A 17,419-nucleotide genomic window follows, 5' to 3' on the forward strand; every position below is an offset into this window, starting at 1 on the left:
ATATTTACTTTTGAGAGAGAGACAGAGAGCAAGCGAGTTGGGGAGGAGCAGAGACAGAGAGACAGAATCTGAAGCAGGCTCCAAGCTGTCAGCACAAGGCCAATGCAGGCAGGAACTCAAAAACTGTGAGATCATAACCTGAGCCGAAGTCAGTCACTTAACCGACTGAGCCACCCAGGCGGCCTGCCTTCTATTCATTTTTAAATTGGGTTGTTGGTCTTTGTTGCTGACTTGTAGAAATATCTCTTGAAGTGAACTGATTCTCCACTCTGGCCCCCAGTCCCTCATCTCCTCCTTTTATTTAAAAAAAATTTTTTTTTTTTTTCCTGGAGAGAGGGAGAGAGAGCACGATCCGGGGAGGTGCAGAGAAAGAGGATCCAAGGCAGGCTCTGCGCTGACCGCTAAGTGCCCTATGCGGGGCTGGACCTCAGGAACCCCAAGACCATGACCTGAGCCACAGCCAGACACTCAACACTAAGCCAACCAGGTGCCCTCTTCTCCTTTTAAATCCAAGTATGGGCAAATAATGTCAGAGCCAGAAGAGACCCTAATGTCATTTACTGCACCTCCAGGATGTCCCCCATCCCTGCAATGTTTTGAGTCCTCAAACCTCAAAACGGGTTATTCTAACCCATTTGAGTCCTTCCTCCTGCACACTGGCCTCTACTCTTTTGGGTTTACAGATGAGAAAAGTTACGCAAAAATTACAGATTACATTGAATTTAAGATATCCAACAGACCCAAAACACAAGGTGACCCACTTTCATCAGTATCTCCCAGAAGCGCCCGGCGACTCGGTTTCGGCGAAGGAGAAAGGACACGCACGCGCCGTAGAGCTGAGGGCAGAACGAAGCCAGTGGAGGCGTGGCTTCTGCCCGAAATCAATATGGCCACAGGACCCGCCCATCCACTCTTCGGGGGCGGGGGCAGAGGCTCAAGGCTCAGTACTCCATTGGTGGAGTTGCCTCACAGGGCATCCCCGCCAGGGGGCGGGAATGACAGTGTCCCAATTTCCGGTTCCGGCAGTACCAGGAGCCGGGTCGAGATGGGGGAAGATGCGAGCGGAGGCCGGCGGTCGCCGGGCATGGAGGCCAGAGTGGGAGCTGTGGCCTAAAGGTCCGGGCTTGGAGTTCGCCTCGGACGCGGCGGAACCGCCGTGATCGGAGAAGGTAAGAAAGCACCGGCGTGGGGTGCCTGGCGACTAAGGTCTCCGAGGACCTGGACCTGTCAGGGAGGCAGGGCTGCCTGCAGGTCCACGGGAGCCCGCCACGCAGCTCTGGAGGTGCAGGGCGACTCCAGCGAAGCATCTCTTCCAGTCGGAGGGACGTGAGGCTCGCCGCCAGCGACAGAAGCGGGGCGAGAGGCGTGGCGGGGGCCACGTCTGAAGACCTAGCCGAGGGTGGCTGTGCGGGGAGCAGGACAGAGGCTGCATAAAGGGGTGTCATGTGGTGTCTAGGATGAGGGGTCACGTGGGTGGAAGACCAAAGGAGGGCCGGGTGGGAACTCACGGCGACCGAGGGAGGAGATTCCCTCAAAGGAGGGGTCGGAGGCAACGCCAGGGACCTCCCCTAGGGACAGGCATATTCATTAGGACACGTGGGCCAGCATGTATATATATTCGCGTTCACGTCGCGGGTCGCTCCCGGGAAGCAGAATCTGATGCACATGCAGAGGGAGAGCAGACGAACAGAAGGGGGAAGCAAAGATCCTGTTTCCAGCTGAGAATCGGAGATCCAACCGCACGGGTGTGGTGTCCGGGATTTTTGCTTTGGTGGGGTGGTTGGCGGAAAAGCTCTGAATGCGTCCGCTAGTCATCATTGGGCCCAGTTCTGGTGACGAGTCAGGATGGAGCCATCATGGTCCTGGACCCTTAGAGTCGTTTTTATCGTTGTTGTAATACTGACGGCCCTTTATATGTAAAGCACTGTTGTCCAAACGCTGACACACACTGGTCACCCAGAGAACTTGTTAAAATGTTGGCTCTTACTCAAAAGGTCTAAGCGTGCATCCTGATATTCTGTATTTCTAACAAGCTCCCAGGTAATGTCCATGCTGTGGTCTGTGCAGCATTGTCTAACAGGGCTTTCTGCAATGATAGAAATGCTTTGCTGTTACAAAATGCTTTCACACTTATTACCTCACATGAGTTGCACCACACTTTTATATAGCCGTGGCAGGCTTCACTAGCCCCCTCTCGCCGATGAGGAAACCGAGTTTCAATGAAGCGACTTGGTTCCAACCCTACCAGTAAGTAACGGAAGTAGAACTCAAACCTGGATCTCCTGAGTACCAGTGTTCTTTCCACCTCGTGACCTGGCCTTCCGTGACACTGCCTTGTCTCTAACCAGAATCTTCTGTCAGAGCCTAGTGAATAGTCTGGCGTGATGTTTCTGGTTCAGGAAGAGCGGAAGTGGAAGGAAGGGAGGTGTACCGAGACCACCAGTTTGTCCCTTTGCGCTGGTGGCTCTGCCTCTGACATCTCATGTGATGATTTCAGGATGCTCTGGGTCATCTGAGCAGGGTTGAAAGGTGGGAGGAAATTCAGAATTGGAGCTGTGTGCACAGATAGCCTAGGAAAGGGCCATAAAGAACCGGGGCTGATTGAGTTGGGAGAAGGGAAGGCTGGAAGGCGTACAGGAGTCTGTGAAGAGGATTTTCCAGGGGGTAGAACAAGAAGAACTGGTTTTGATATTTCAGCAGGAGGTTTGGAAGTTACGTAACAAAGAGCAGGTTCAGATCCCACCTTTGCGGAACAGCCCCACCTTTGGAAGGGGTAGAGGGAGGGAGTGCAGTGCCCTCTCCCCTTCAACTTGGAGGCTTATTCCTCTGAGGCATGACCCTTAGTGGCTCCTCCTGTCACCACGGCGATGGTAGGAGTTATCTGCTTTGGCCTCGGAGGGGAGAGTCCGCCTTCCTTTTGGGAATTTAAAATCAACTGGCTCATGTAAGAGACGGAGGAAAGCAGAAAAGGGGCACGGGTCCTGCCTTCGGGTTTCTCAGTGGGGGATACTGGTACTTTGTGGTTCAGCTTGACGAGTTGAGACAGTGCCCACAAAACCAGGTCCTGGAACAGAATCCTTCGCTGCTCCTCCTTTCTGCCCGGCTTAGCACACAGCTTGCACAAGCCCGGCAGGAGGCCCTCCTGCTTGAGCCCAGCCGTGTTTGTCCTGTGACAACCATGTGCCCACTGGCCACTCAGCTCTCTCCACCGGCACACTGGGAAAGCATGGGCAGATCTTGGTTTCTCCGGAACAAAGCTGAGAGAAAGCCCTGGTCATCTGCGGGGCCAGGAGCTTATGCTGAACCCTTGGGTGACTGGTAGTCATGAGGGCATTAATCCTGCCTCCCACAGGTAGGGGTGACTTGGCTTTAGACTGAGCAGTGTGATTTGTGCTGGAGCCTCAGTTCCCGTGGGGTAGAAGGTGTGGTAGTGTAGGCAGAAGATCTTGGCTCACCACTGCCCTCACTGCTGACCAGCTGGGTGACCTTGGACCTGGTGCTCTGTTTTCTCATTTAGCCGAAGTGTCTAACTGCACAGGCTAGGTTGTACGGATTATATGAGGTGATAGGTATTCGGTAAATCCTAGAGTCTCTCTCTCTCTCTCCTCATTGCTCAGTGGTTTGGGAAACATGACCATGGGACCCTGGATCACACTCTGGGCAGGGCAGACGGTGACCACCTTCTCCTGAAGGCCTCAAAGGAGAAGACTGCCCTGCTGGATTTGGTGGGTGTCCCAGTCTGAGGCTGGGGAGGAAGGGCCACTTTTGTCCCCAGCAGGTGACACAGTAGTGTTCCTTTCACTCATTTCCCACAGCCTAGACTCTCCATTCTGGCAACCCCATTGTCCTAAGCCATCGTTCTCTTGTTTCATTGTCTACCTGCTCGGCCTCCATTCAAATACCTCTGTCCTCCAGGGGATCTTCTCGCTTATTCAGCAGCCCATGCGTGGCCAGCTTGCTCTGCAGGTAGCCTGTACATAGCGAAGGTGACACCATTCACACTGTCCAGCTCGGTGCATTCCAGAGAGCCAACCTTGCTTCTCCGCTGACTTCCATGGGAAGGCGGGAGGCTCCTTAGGCTGGGACCTTGGGTTGCAGAAGGTGGTTTAGGATTGGTTTAGACACTTGACATGAGGTTTGCCAAGGCACTGGCCGCGGGAGCACTTCAGCTTCTAGACTTGTCCCTTTGAGGTGGCCACCTCCGTTCCCAGCCTGTAGGGATTTCTCTCAAAGCCTGGGCAGCCTGACTGTTCACTACCAGTTTCACTTCCCAGTTTCCCCTCTGGCTGAAAATGTCCAGTTTCTTACGCAGGAACACATCGCATTGACACGAAGAATATGTCCAATATATCATGACCTCTTATTTGACAGTTCTTGAGTTGGAGGCTCCTAATTTTATACAATTATTAGTATTACTTTTATTTGGAAACTCAGGCGAAGGATACACTTGACATGAGAGCCACATGTGCAGTGATTTGCCCTGGTTTCTTTCTGTATCTTACATTCATTCCCGGAGGGATACCGTGTCATCTCGAATAGACTGTGAGCTTCTCGAAGGCAGAATCTGTATCTTCTGTGTCACTTTGAAATGTCCCCTCATTATACAGGACGGAGGTTATTATTTATATGCTTGGGGGTGAAAGGGGCAGACATGTTCTCTACTGTGTCGTTCTCAAGGCTCTTCAGGGAAACTACTTAGCTCTCTGCTGGTTTTTTTCTTTCTCTAGAGTGAGTTATCTAATAACCAAAGAGGACTCCGACCTTTGGCTTGTTCCTAACTTTCTAACTCCTTTCATCGGAGGGAGGGGAGAGGTGGGGGGATGCCACACTTTCTTCTAATGTGGACTGGAAGCAATGTAAGGGTAGTGCGCGTGGGGTCAGATGGGGAGGGGGGTGTTGGGGACCAGAGATTAAGGCGAGGCAGCTAGTAATGGTGACAAAAGAGGCACCTTGCTGAGGGTGAAGGGTCAAGGCCTTGCCTCCTCATCTGAAATGGAGCACTTCCCTTCATCACTGGGAACCGGCTGTGTCACTTAGTGATGTCCCCTTAGCCCACTTGAAGGCCTTGCATCTGGCCAGGTGGTTTGTCCTCAGCATCCTGAGCTCTGCCTGGGTGTGCAGAGAAGGAGGAGAACGGACCATGACACCGGGGCCCAGGCAGAGGCAGAGACCGGAATGGGCCGTTTGATGAGCCCAGGGCAGGGAGCCTAGGCGGGCATGGAGCCTAGGGAGTCACTGACGTGAGGACAGGGCTGATAAAGGAGAGAGAAGGGGCAGCACCCTGATCCGTGAAGGAAGACTCTCAGGCGAGAGTTGGCCAAGCTAGACTGGGTGGAATCTAAGCTTTGGGGACGTGAGTACCCCAGGAGATGAAAGTGGGGGGGAGGGTGGTCAGAGCCCGGCCAGGAGGGCCGAGTGCGAGGTTCCGGCCTCCTTTCCCACATCCGCCCACCCGCTCACATCTCCAGGTCTTCAGGCACCATGGAGGACAAACGCAACATCCAGATCATCGAGTGGGAACACCTGGACAAGAAGAAGTTCTACGTGTTTGGTGTGGCAATGACGATGATGATCCGTGTTAGCGTCTACCCCTTTACCCTCATCCGCACCCGGCTGCAGGTTCAGAAAGGCAAGAGCCTCTACCACGGGACTTTTGATGCCTTCATCAAGATCCTGCGAGCAGATGGCGTGACTGGCCTCTACCGGGGGTTCCTGGTCAACACGTTCACCCTCATCTCTGGCCAGTGCTATGTCACCACGTACGAGCTCACCCGGAAGTTTGTCGCCGACTACAGCCAGAGCAACACGGTCAAATCGCTGGTGGCCGGTGGCTCGGCCTCCCTGGTGGCCCAGAGCATCACGGTGCCCATCGATGTGGTGTCCCAGCACCTGATGATGCAGCGCAAGGGCGAGAGAATGGGCCGCTTCCAAGTGCGAGGGAGCCCGGAGGGACGAGGGGTGGTTGCCTTCGGCCAGACCAAGGACATCATCAGACAGATCTTGCGGGCTGATGGGCTTCGAGGCTTCTACCGAGGCTACGTGGCTTCACTGCTTACCTACATCCCAAATAGCGCCGTCTGGTGGCCCTTCTATCACTTCTATGCAGGTAAGTGGGGCCCAGGAGAGTCAGCGCAGAGGGTGGGCCTGCTGACGGGGCTGAGCTGCTGTGGTTTTGCGCTTGCTGCGGTGGAGGATTTAATGGGAGAGTGGGCTGTTCATCCAGCAAACATTTGACTCCAGGAGGGTTCACGGATCATAATACCTGGTTCTTCCTTCCGGGAGCTTACATCATCGTGGGGGAATCACAAGTAAAGTCGATGACTGTAGGACATAAAGTACATTCTGGGCGCATCAGAGTCAACAAGGGTTAGTGGAATATTGGCAGAGAAGTGGAAGACGAGGAAGCACAAAACTCGTGGGATACTTGGGATCTGAACATGAAATTTCAGGTTTCAGATGAGCATTTGACTTGCATGCCTTTCCTCAGCATTGTTAAGTTCAAGATGGTGTAGGACCTTGAACCTCTCCACTCCTGTGATGTATTTTGGTTCATAAGACATTTTACTTCTTTTTGAGTATTTCCCCAAACGGATTACTGGGCCCAAAGATGACATTTTTGAGGCCCTCAATAAACATAATACCAAATTTCCTTCTGAAAGGTCAGACCACACTGCCCAGAGCAGGACCTGCGTGTGCCTGCCACCCTCGACATCCACAGCTTTAGGTGGCCACCAAACTCCCATGAGGACAGTCTGTGCTTGTAACCTCCCTGATCCCTGCTGCTGGCAATGGACATTCTATCCAACCCATTTGGGACCTTTCTAACCAGATTTCGTAATGACTTCCTCACCTATAATCATTCTGTCCTGGGGCGTTTGGGTGGCTCAGTCGGTTGGGTGTCCAACTTCGGCTCAGGTCATGATGTCACGGTTCGTGGGTTCGAGCCCTATGTCAGGCTCTGTACCAACAGCTCAGAGCCTGGAGCATGCTTCGGATTCTGTGTCTGCCCTTCCCCTGCTCACGTTCTGTCTCTCCCTACCTCTCTCAAAAATAAATAAGCATTGGGGCGCCTGGGTGGCTTGGTCGGTTAAGCGTCCGACTTCAGCTCAGGTCATGATCTCACAGTCCGTGAGTTCGAGTCCCGCGTCGGGCTCTGTGCTGATAGCTCAGAGCCTGGACCCTGTTTCAGATTCTGTGTCTCCCTCTCTCTCTCTACCCCTCCCCTGTTCATGCTCTGTCTCTCTCTGTCTCAAAAATAAATAAACGTTAAAAAAAAATTAATAAAAATAAAATAAAATAAAATAAATAAACATTAAAAAAATTTAAAAAAAAACATTAAAAAAAATCATTCTGTCCCTATGCCACTACTTTCCTGATCGCACCTTCTTCTTTATTGCTAGTTCTGTTTCTCTCTTCTGTTTAACACAGTCTTTCTAGGGTATTTGGTAAAGTTCACATACCTGAATTTCACCCCTGATTCTGCATCAGATTCTTTGGGAGTGGATCCTGGTCATCTTAATGTTAAAAAAAAAAAAAAAAAAGAAAAAACAACAACTCTGGGTACCTAGGTGGCTCAGTCAGTTAAGCGTCTGACTCTTGATTTTGGCTCAGGTCATGATCTCATGGTTGTGAGATTGAGCCTCGCATTGGACTCTGTGCGGAACATGGAGCCTGCTTGGGATTGTCTGTCTCTCTTTCTCTCTCCCTCTCTCTCTCTCTCGCAAAATAAATCAATACTTAAAAACAACAACAAAAAACCCCCACAAACCTCTAGGAAACATGAGCATTTTCTCTAGCATCTGTCTTCACCCTTCTCTCCTCACTTGATTTTATTTACAATTGAGTTGTACTTTTCTAACATGTCAGAAAATCTCTTTCCGTCCCCAGACTAACTTTCAGAGTTCTGGACAGACACTCTGACTGTCAGACCCTCTTGACTTGGATGCGTGCATTTCCATCTGAAATGTTACATAGTTAACTGTTTTTCATCCCGAGCTGGCTTTCCCTTCTGACCCTCTTCCTTCCCTTAGTGGCCTCATCATTCTCCACAGTACTGAGACCAAAGCCCTAGGGACTGTGCTTGCCATCCCCTCTAACTTGTCCCCACATCTCGTCCTGGTGACCCCAGAATGCCTTTCCTACTCTCTCTCCATTCCTCCTTTCCTGGAAACCGTGCCTCAGTTTTCACTCTGCTGGGTGCTGCACCAGCCCTCTAGCTGCTCTCCCTTCGCACCTATCACATGCTCCTAACATTCATGATTTAATCCCTGGTTGTGATGCCCTGGGGCTCCACTGCTCACTGAGTACAACCCTGTCTCTTCCGCCTCCCTTCACAGCGAAGCCTCCCCTCGTGCAGTCTGCTGCAGCCAGATAACCCACACTGCCTCCACTGTGCACCGTCTCCCTCCCCCTGCTTTGTTCTTCTCACCCCTCTGCCTGGGTGCCCTCCAGGCCCACTTACCCTGGTGAAATCATGACTTTCCTGAAGTGCTCCTTGCTGCCCCCGTCACATCTCCCTACGTAGCCCTTAACCTTCAACAGGTGATCTTTCCCTCCTTACAGCCCCTGGGGCAGTGCTTGAATCTTTTGGGGGGCACCTGTATTGCTTGCCTGATGTTATTCTTTTTTCGACTATGTGGAAAGGTTTTTTTTTTTTTTTTTTAAGTTTATTTAAGAGAGAGAGAGAGAGTGCACATGAGAGAGCGCATGAGCTAGCAGGAGAGGAGTAGAGAGAGAGCGAGGGGAAGAGAGAGAATCCCAAGCAGGCTCTGCACTTGTTAGCACAGAGCCCGACACAGGGGCTCGATCTCACAAACCATGAGATCATGACCCGAGCCAAGAGTCAAACACTTAATTGATGGAGCCACTCAAGTGCCCCAAGCCTCCTTTTTTTAAAATGCATTTCTTCCTAGTTTTATTGAGATAAAATTGGGAAGTTTCTTGGAAGTGGGAGGAAACTACCATTTATGAATATGCACTATGTGCCAGGCTCTGTGACATGTGTGCTTAGTAAATATTTGTTGAATGAGGAGATTGGTTCTTGTCGTTCCCTTTTGCTTAAAATCTACCCATGCTGCCTTCTGGGCCCTTAGAATAAAACTGAATGTGCTCTTGGTCCGTGCAAGTCCACGCGATCTGGCCCGTCTGCTGGGCCAGCCTCACTGCCGGCCTCTCTTGCCTCACTCAGCTCCGTCCTGTCTTTCTCTCGGTTCCTGAAATACACCACGCTCTGTCCTCACCTCTCCGCTTTTGCAGATGATGTTCTTTCAGCCTGGAAACGCCCCACCCCCTGCCCTTCTCGTGCTTCAGGCCTCGGCTGACATTGCCACCTTTGCACAGACTTCTTCACCCAGTTGGAAAGAGGGCTCTTTCTGTTCTTTTCAGCTTGTTTCCTTCATAGCACTTGTCACCATTTGCGATCATTTTATCCCTCACTCACAGCTCCTTAATTAGGCTGTGAGTCCCATGAAGACACCGTTCATTCCCCTGTTGTATGTCCTGTGCTCACCACAGTGCGTGGCATCCAGTAGCATTAAATAAATATGCATTTATATTACTGTCCACAGACATTTAGCCAGGAGGGACTTAACCCAAGTCAGCCTGGGTTTATCTTCTGCTTTGCAGATAACAGGTGCCCAGTAAGCACTTGCTGAGTGAATAACAGAGCAAAAACATGGGGCTTTCTCCCCCACTGCCTGACTTTGGTTTTTCATCCTGTCCCTAAGTCACAGGAAAAGGGCACACGTGTGTGATTACAATTGGAATCTGAATCCTGCTGTGGCCGGCAGACCTGGGGGCCAGTGCCGACAGGCCCACGGAGGCTGGCAGTGCCCGTCCAGATGCCAGCTTCTCAGGAGAGCCGGGACATGGCTGAGGAGGTGCCGGCAGGCCGCTCTGTCTCAGGTCGTGTGACCCCGGGGAGGGAGGGGGCCGGGGGTTGTGGCTTCAGGAGTCCCACCAGGCCGATGCGTCAAGAGATGCTCAGTGCCAGCCCCCACCCTCCCACTGCCCCTCATCTTTATTATTTAGGTGGCCACAGATTACAAAAACTAGAGGCATGAGGGAAAAACTCTTGAAGGCACTATGGGAACTGGACTGTAGAGAGCGGACGGAGAGGGAGTCTTCGAGATGACCCACGCTACACCCAGCCTCCCTCAGAATGAAAGCCAGAGCCTCACAGTGGCTTCAAGGCCCTAATGACTTACCTCTCAGGCCTTGCGTAGTGTTCTTTCCCTCGCTCATTCATACGGGCCTTGCTGCCCCTATCCTTTGCATTGGATGTTGCCTCTGCTTGGAAAGTTCTTTCCACAGATCCGTGCACTCTTCCTCAGGCCTTTGCTCAGACTTCACCTCCTGGGAGAGAGCTTCCATGACCACCTTGTTTAAAAGGCAACCCCTTCACTCCCAACACCTGGCATTCCCTGTCTCCCTTCCCTGTTTCATTTTCATCTCTAGGAAGCACACATCACCTTCTGATATAGCTATCGATTTTGCCTTTTATTTATGTATTGCCTGTGTTCCCATTTCCTAAGGGCAGGGATTTGAGACTCTTTTATTCACCATTCCATCCTCAAGAGCCAGGGTGGCTGGTGCACGGCAGTCACTGAGTCAACTCTGGTCGAACCAATGAGTGAACTCCTGATTCTTGCTTCTAGGGAGGCTAAAGCAAAAAATTCAACTGCAGTCAGCTTCCCAGTGATGCTGGGAGTGGGCGAATCTGGGCACTATGCCCTTGTCTTCATTAGCATTTTGGAAACTGAGTTCTTCTTTGTTAATAGAGCCTGCAGAAAACATCTCACTGCAGGGTACGACCTTCTCTTTCGGCTGTGATTGTTTTTATTTTTAAAAACATTCGTGGGGCGCCTGGGTGGCGTAGTCGGTTAAGCGTCCGACTTCAGCCAGGTCACGATCTCGCGGTCCGTGAGTTCAAGCCCCGCGTCGGGCTCTGGGCTGACGGCTCGGAGCCTGGAGCCTGTTTCCGATTCTGTGTCTCCCTCTCTCTCTGCCCCTCCCCCGTTCATGCTCTGTCTCTCTCTGTCCCAAAAATAAAATAAAAAGCGTTGAAAAAAAAACTAAAAAAAAACCAAAAAAACATTCACACGGGCGTATACATACGGTGGAAGGTGACTCAGCCATAAAAAAAAAAAAAAACTTGCGACTTGCAACAACATGGTTGGATCTAGACTGTATTATGCTAAGTGAAATAGGTCAGTCACAGAAAGACAAATAGCATCTGATCTCACTCATAAGTGGAATTTAAGAAACAGGACACACAAAGAAAAGAAGAGACAAACCAAAAAAACAGACTCTTGACTACAGAGAACACACTGCTGGCCACCAGAGGGGAAGTGGGCGGGGGAAACAGGTGAAGGGGATGAGGAGTCCACTTACTGTGAGAGCACGGAGTGCCGTATAGATGTGTCCGATCACTGTACTGCACATCTGAAACTAACACGATACCGTATGCTAACGAACTACAATTTAAAAAAATCTTCTCACGGCTCAAAATTCGAAAAGAAAGACAGGGACGCGGTGAAAAGACTCCTCACCCACCACGGTCACCCTGCTCCCTTCCTTTGAGACAGTGGGCGAGACCAGCTTTCATGTTTCCTACCAGCGATGGGGTGCCCGTGTGAGAAAACCCGTGGCGTGTGCTTGCCTGGCCTGGGAGTCGGGAGGAGTAGAGCACACGCGTAAGGTTGTTACGTCAGGAAGGATTTCTGTTCATCAGAGGAGGGGAGTTGGCAGGCAGAGAGGTTCTGAAACCCCTTCTCCAGAGGAATCCTCTGTTCACAGCGGGTAATGTACCCAACATGGCTTCCGGAAGGGGCCTGAGGGTCCTCATGTTTTCTTGGTTCAGAAGGAAGCAAAGAAAAGAGGATGGGAGTGACAGGATCCAAGGTGGCTGATGATGGGAGAGGGTCCGTCTGCGTTGGGCCAACGAGCAGAAGCAGTGTGAGGGCAGACGGGACGGCGCCTCACGTCTCTCCCGTTGTCTCTCCCTCGCTTCCAGAGCAGATCTCGTACCTCTGTCCTAAGGAGTGCCCGCACATTGTCTTTCAAGCCGTCTCGGGGCCCCTGGCCGCGGCCACCGCTTCCGTCCTGACCAATCCCATGGACGTCATCCGAACCCGAGTGCAGGTAAGACCGGCCTCCCTTCCCGCCGGTAAGAAGGCTCACCTGTGCTCCCCAGTGCTCCCCCAACCTCTCTGTGTCACGGCCTTCTAGTCCGGCCAGCCTCGTCCTGGTCAGCCAGGCCCCTTCCTTGTGCTTACGACTTACCATGTGCAGCAGGCAGCGGAGCACTCTGGAACGCCTAGAGCGTTCCCCTCACCATGTGTGCCCCCTTGCACACCCCCGCGCCTGTCCCCGCCATGCCTCACTGGCTCCTCCCTGCCTCTCATCCCGTTAGCACAGCCGATGCTTTCTTTACCGAGACGGAGCCCTTGGTGGTGCTGTCCAGAGATCGTAGTCCCTGTCTCCACTCAGCTCAAAGATGCTTCCCCAGCACCTAATCCAAGGAAATGGAATCTGAATGGATGTGTAACATACAAATGGCAGGTTCTGCTGTATGGGAACGGGGGTTTGAACATCTGATGTGGGTAGCTGAAGAGGACAGCTGTGCGGGAGAGCGGGGTCACGGCTGTGGTGAGGAGGAGAGGGAAAGAAAATAACCTCAACAGGTTGGGGGTGAAGTCGGCTTCCCTGGTCCGAGGATGTTGGGATGGAGATGGCTGGCAAATCGAGGTGTATTTGTCTGTAGGAAAGAATGCCCTTTCCACCCCCGCTTTTGAAAATGAATAAATTGACACCTGATTGGTTTGCAGACCACAAAGTGCACAGGTTCCCTTCTCATTCTCTCCTGAGCTTTGTTCTGAGCGCTCCCAGGCTGGAGGAGACCAAGCGCATGTGAGGACCAGAGCAGAGCTGGAACAGCCCTTGACGCGGCTGTGGATAGGGGAGGGCAGGGGAGCAGAGGTGGTCAGAGGAGAGTACCGGAGAGGAAGAGGGGAGCGTGGAGGAGGCTCGGGGTGGGGATGAGTGGGCAATATTCTCAGCCAGAGGTCACCCTGTGAATGTCGCACGGTACGGGGGTGTGCAACAAGCAGTGCATCTGTCCGCTGGCTGAGGGTCCGAGGGGGGTGGTGTCTAAACGTGTACCTGGGTGGCAGAGTGTGGGGGGCCGGGGCAGGGGACAGGACTGTTGAGAAGGAAGAGAGGAGATTTCTGCCTCAGCCCGATTTCCAGTGTAGTAGGGAAGATGGGTCCCAGGGTGTGTGGGGGCGACAGGGTCGGGGGTGGGCCCAGCCTCGGGGACTCAGAGGGACTGACACGCGGGAACGGAAGTGACAGACCAGCAGGGCCTTCAGTCGCTGGGCTCCCTGAGGCCAGAGAGGAGCCCCCACGGCTCTAGGAGCCCTAGCTCAGTAGCTTACCTAATGACAGGAACAGCAGCTCACAGTTGCGGTTCTGGTGCCCAGAACAACCACATGGGTTCGGTCTACTTCGTTACTGTTTTACATCTGAGGAAACTGAGGTACGTTACCTGAGGCTACACTGTGAGCAAGTTGGGGAGCAGAGTTCAACCCAGGCAGGCCGATACCAGAGCCCATATAAAACCACTGTGCCGCCCTGTCCGGCCCCCGGGCCCCAAGTCCAGTTCTTTCCACCGTAGCCCAAGGCTGCGCCGAGTGGCCCTGACTGTGGCCCGTGGCCTTCCGCCACGTTGCGTTTCCAGGTTGAAGGCAAGAGCTCCATCATCCTGACCTTCAGACAGCTGATGGCAGAAGAGGGGCCTTGGGGCCTCATGAAGGGCCTCTCTGCCAGAATCATCTCAGCCACGCCCTCCAGCATTGTCATCGTGGTGGGCTACGAGAGCCTCAAGAAACTCAGCCTCCGGCCTGAGCTGGTGGACTCGAGACACTGGTAACCAGTGGCAGGGCGAGAACCCTGCTGTTTCCCACACTACTTTGGGGCGGGGGTGGCGTGGGGAGGACAGCACCCTCTCCAGGTGCCCCCGCCACACTCACAGCCCCGCCCGGGGCCAGGTGGCCTGTCTGGGACAGGGCAGAGACTCCGAACTGCTCTTGCTGAAGAGGCTCCGCACCTGGACCCCCTGCCCCTGGTATTTTTTATTTTCTTGCCAAACTGGGCTCTCCGCTCAGTCCCGGTACTCCGTCCTGATCCAAGGAACCCCCATCCCCAGCGATCCCACTCCCCCGTCCCCTGCGGAACCTTCTCCTGGCCTCCCCCGCCATCTGTGCCCCTGAGGCCCTGACGAGAGCTGTACAGGGCGCTGGTTTCCTACTGCCGGTCCTCCCCCCGGCCTCTCAGCCCGGATTCCCAGCAGCTGTCGTCAGCCCTCTCCTGCTTCATCTCGTAGGCTTGCTGCTTTTTGCTTTGGGACTGAGCCGCCACCCGACTGTTCTGTTTTCCCTGCCACTGGGGGCCAGGTGCCAGGTACTCCTGCACAGGGAGCAGGAGCAGCGAAAACCTCTGGTTCTCCAGAGCACGTGTCCTCTCTTCGGAGAGTTATTAGGTTGGGGACAAATGTCGATACTTTATTTTGTGTATTTTTTTTTAACATCTGTGAACTAGGTACTGTCAGTCCTGCTGAAGCGCCAACCCTGCAGTCAGAGCCCACCCCTTGCTCAGGTGGAAAACGTAGCTTTCCCTCAATCCCAGTTACCTACCCCACGTTCCTTCAGAACCAGCAGCCCCAGGACCTGCGAGCTGGTGGCTCCCTCGGCCAGGTGACTGCAGGGGCGGGCCCAGTCCTGAGTAGATCAGGCCGTCCGGGCTGGACTGGGAGAACTACCCTGCAAAGCGAGGTGGAGAGAACAGGTTGGACAGTGAGGACCGGGCGCGGGTGCCTGTGCCTGTGCCTGGCGCATGTCCCCAGGCCGACCCGGTGAGGCCTAGGAGAGGGCGGGGGAGGTTCTCCGCCCTGGGGCGGTCATGACGTGCGTGTCCGTACCCATCACCGGGACTCACAGAAACAGAGGTGTCCCAGTGGGAATCTCTGAGACGTGGGACTGGTTGTGGTTTTCTCCTCCTCCACGTGAAGAGTCGTCCCAGCCGTGGCTCTCCCGAGGGGTGCCTGGGGGAGAGTAAGGAGCAGGTCAGGAAGTCCCCCGATACCAGGACCACTGCGTTTACCAGCCCGATACTGCCGAGACTCTGTTGAGGCTCTTCAGGGGCGGACAGCGAGTCCTCCTCCCCCGCACCTGTGTCGTGGGCAGACAGGTGCAGCCCCCAAGCGAGGAGAAGGCAGGGCAGACCCTGCCCTTGTACTTGACACGGCTGGCGGGATGACCCTGCACACCTCTTTTGGGTCCCGCCCCTGGGAAAGGCCCTGGTGCCCTTCTGAAAGGTGCTAGCTCCCTGAAGCCTCGCTGCTTCTCACGGCTGCCCTACACTGTCGCCCAGGTCAGAGCCCGGAGGCCCCGTTCCTACGTGCACCGCCACCAGCGCCCATCCGTCTCTTACCCCCCAGGGTTATTTCCCCTTTCACCTCTCTCCCCTTTTGTTTGTCCTTCTTTCCCTTTGTCGGGAGTCTCCCAGTTTCTGTCCACAGACGGTCACCCCAAGGGTCCTCAGATGACCCTCAACCTCCCTGCCCCGCAGTCACCCATTTATCCCCAAGAACCACCAACATAATGGAGGCCGGGGACCCCTCGTCTCCTTGAGCCCATCCTAGTGAGGCCCTTGTGGCTCCGCTCAGCGCCCCACCTTCTCCCCAGTGGCCCGTCTGCGGGCGGCCCTGCCCCCTTCCCGCCCGCTCCCTCACACGGACGTGCACACACACGCACAACTGACCTTCACTCACGCAAACACACAACACACACACACACACACACACACACACACACTGACATTCACACGCACGGTCTCATACACACCGACATATGCGCGCGCGCGCGTTGTGAAAGGACGCGCATCTGGTGGAAGGGACCTCGGCCGTGACCTTCCCATGGAAGAGCCCAGGGGCCGGAGCCGGCCGGCCGCACCCGCTGGTCCCCGGCGGGCTGGTCGGCAGCCCGAAGTGGAAGGGGCGGGAACGCGCGCGCAGTGGGCCCAAGATACGGACATTAAGATCGGACACTCCCTGTTGCACTGTACAAGGTCTCTGAACTGTAATTAAAAGTTTTTGTCGAGCCCCTCAGCCTCGCCTTGCGACTCTGCGGCCCGTCCGCCCGCCCAGCCAGGATCCGGGTGCGAGGCGCGCCCCTTCTCAGCACCGCACCGCCCTCGGGCTCCTGCGTGTGCGCGCCCCAGCGCGGCTCGGTGACGGACGCCCGCCGCTTCCAATCGGGAGCGCCCGGGGCCGGGGCCGGCCAATAGCCGGCCCCGGGGGGCGGGCCGGCCGAGCCAGTTTGGTTTCGCGCGGCGACTTCAACATGGCCGAAGCGCGCAGCAGCTACGCAGGCGGCGGCAGTGAGGGAAAGGGGCCTGAGGGGCCGTCCCGGGAATCCGTGCCCCCCGGCACCACCGTGCCCAGGGTGAAGCTCCTCGACACTCTGGTGGATACCTTCCTCCAGAAGCTGGTCGCCGCCGGGAGGTAAGGCGGAGGGAGCCAGACGGACGACAGGCCGACCGGGGAGGGCTCGTGCGGGCCGGCCGCGCGAGACCCCGAGGGCGCGGCGGCGGCCTGTTCACGTGGCCTGGCGTCCCCCGTTGGCAGTCGCGTGATCGCGCAGCCGCCTTGGGGCGGGACCGCGCGGTGGTCCGGGCCGGAGGTGCCGGTGGCGGGGGCGGCCGGATGCGGAAATAAGGGGGGCGCGGGAGTGCGGAGCTGTCACTGCGGGAGGGGCGCTGCCTTCCTCCCCGGGTGGTGCCCCCCCCCCCCCGCCCACCTCGTTCGGTGTCCCGGGCGGACAGGGCTGAGGCTGGCGGGCCTCCTGGCGGGTGTTCGGGGGGTTGCCCGCGCTCGGATCCCTGCAAGACCCCCGTCCTCGCCTCGTCCCCTGGCGCCGCGCCTTGGCCCTGCCCTTGAGATCGCCCCTCCGCTCACCGGTTCACTCAGCGAACGCTCGGGTGCCCGCCGTGTGCCGGGCACGGTGGCAGGAGGTGGGGAGGCGGCAGAGCAGACGAGGGCCTGGCTCGGGGCCTGCACCCCTTGCGGGGAAACAAAATAATCACTGGGCTTGAGGAGGTGCTGAACAGGTGATGTGAGAGGGCGGCGTGGGGAAAGGGAGCCCTCTCTGACCAGGTGACGCTGAGCAGAAACTGGAAGAATGAGAAGGAACCAGCTCTTGAAGAGCTAGGGGGAAAGCTCCTTGGCAAAGGAGACAGCTTGTGCAAAGGCCCTGAGGTGGCCAGGGCCTTCTAGGAGCTGGCAGAGGGCTTCTAGGAGGGCAAGTGAGGGCCTGTTCATGCCAGATGTAGTTTATGGAGTAATGAATTTGATAAAGTGATT

At 55.2% G+C, this 17,419-nt stretch overlaps 1 protein-coding gene across 3 annotated transcripts in view; it reads left to right on the forward strand.

Moving 5' to 3' along the window:
* The first annotated feature begins 1,008 nt into the window (after positions 1-1,008).
* LOC113596236 (solute carrier family 25 member 44) overlaps positions 1,009-17,419 on the forward strand; it is a 32,242-nt gene continuing 15,831 nt past the window's right edge. The window contains exons 1-5 of one of the 3 annotated variants that reach the window (XM_053209680.1): positions 1,009-1,169; positions 5,469-6,106; positions 12,014-12,141; positions 13,447-13,537; positions 13,739-13,849. In XM_053209680.1, the coding sequence (XP_053065655.1) occupies positions 5,482-6,106; positions 12,014-12,141; positions 13,447-13,527 (834 nt within the window). In that variant the 5' untranslated portion in view covers positions 1,009-1,169; positions 5,469-5,481 and the 3' untranslated portion in view covers positions 13,528-13,537; positions 13,739-13,849. Of the gene's footprint in view, positions 1,170-5,468; positions 6,107-12,013; positions 12,142-13,446; positions 13,538-13,738; positions 13,927-14,927; positions 16,562-17,419 lie in introns of those variants that run through there. The other 2 variants (XM_053209679.1, XM_027048703.2) reach the window with 2 other exon arrangements.

This window comes from Acinonyx jubatus, chromosome E4, assembly GCF_027475565.1.
Source record: "Acinonyx jubatus isolate Ajub_Pintada_27869175 chromosome E4, VMU_Ajub_asm_v1.0, whole genome shotgun sequence".
In the NCBI taxonomy this organism is placed as follows: Eukaryota; Metazoa; Chordata; class Mammalia; order Carnivora; family Felidae; genus Acinonyx; species Acinonyx jubatus.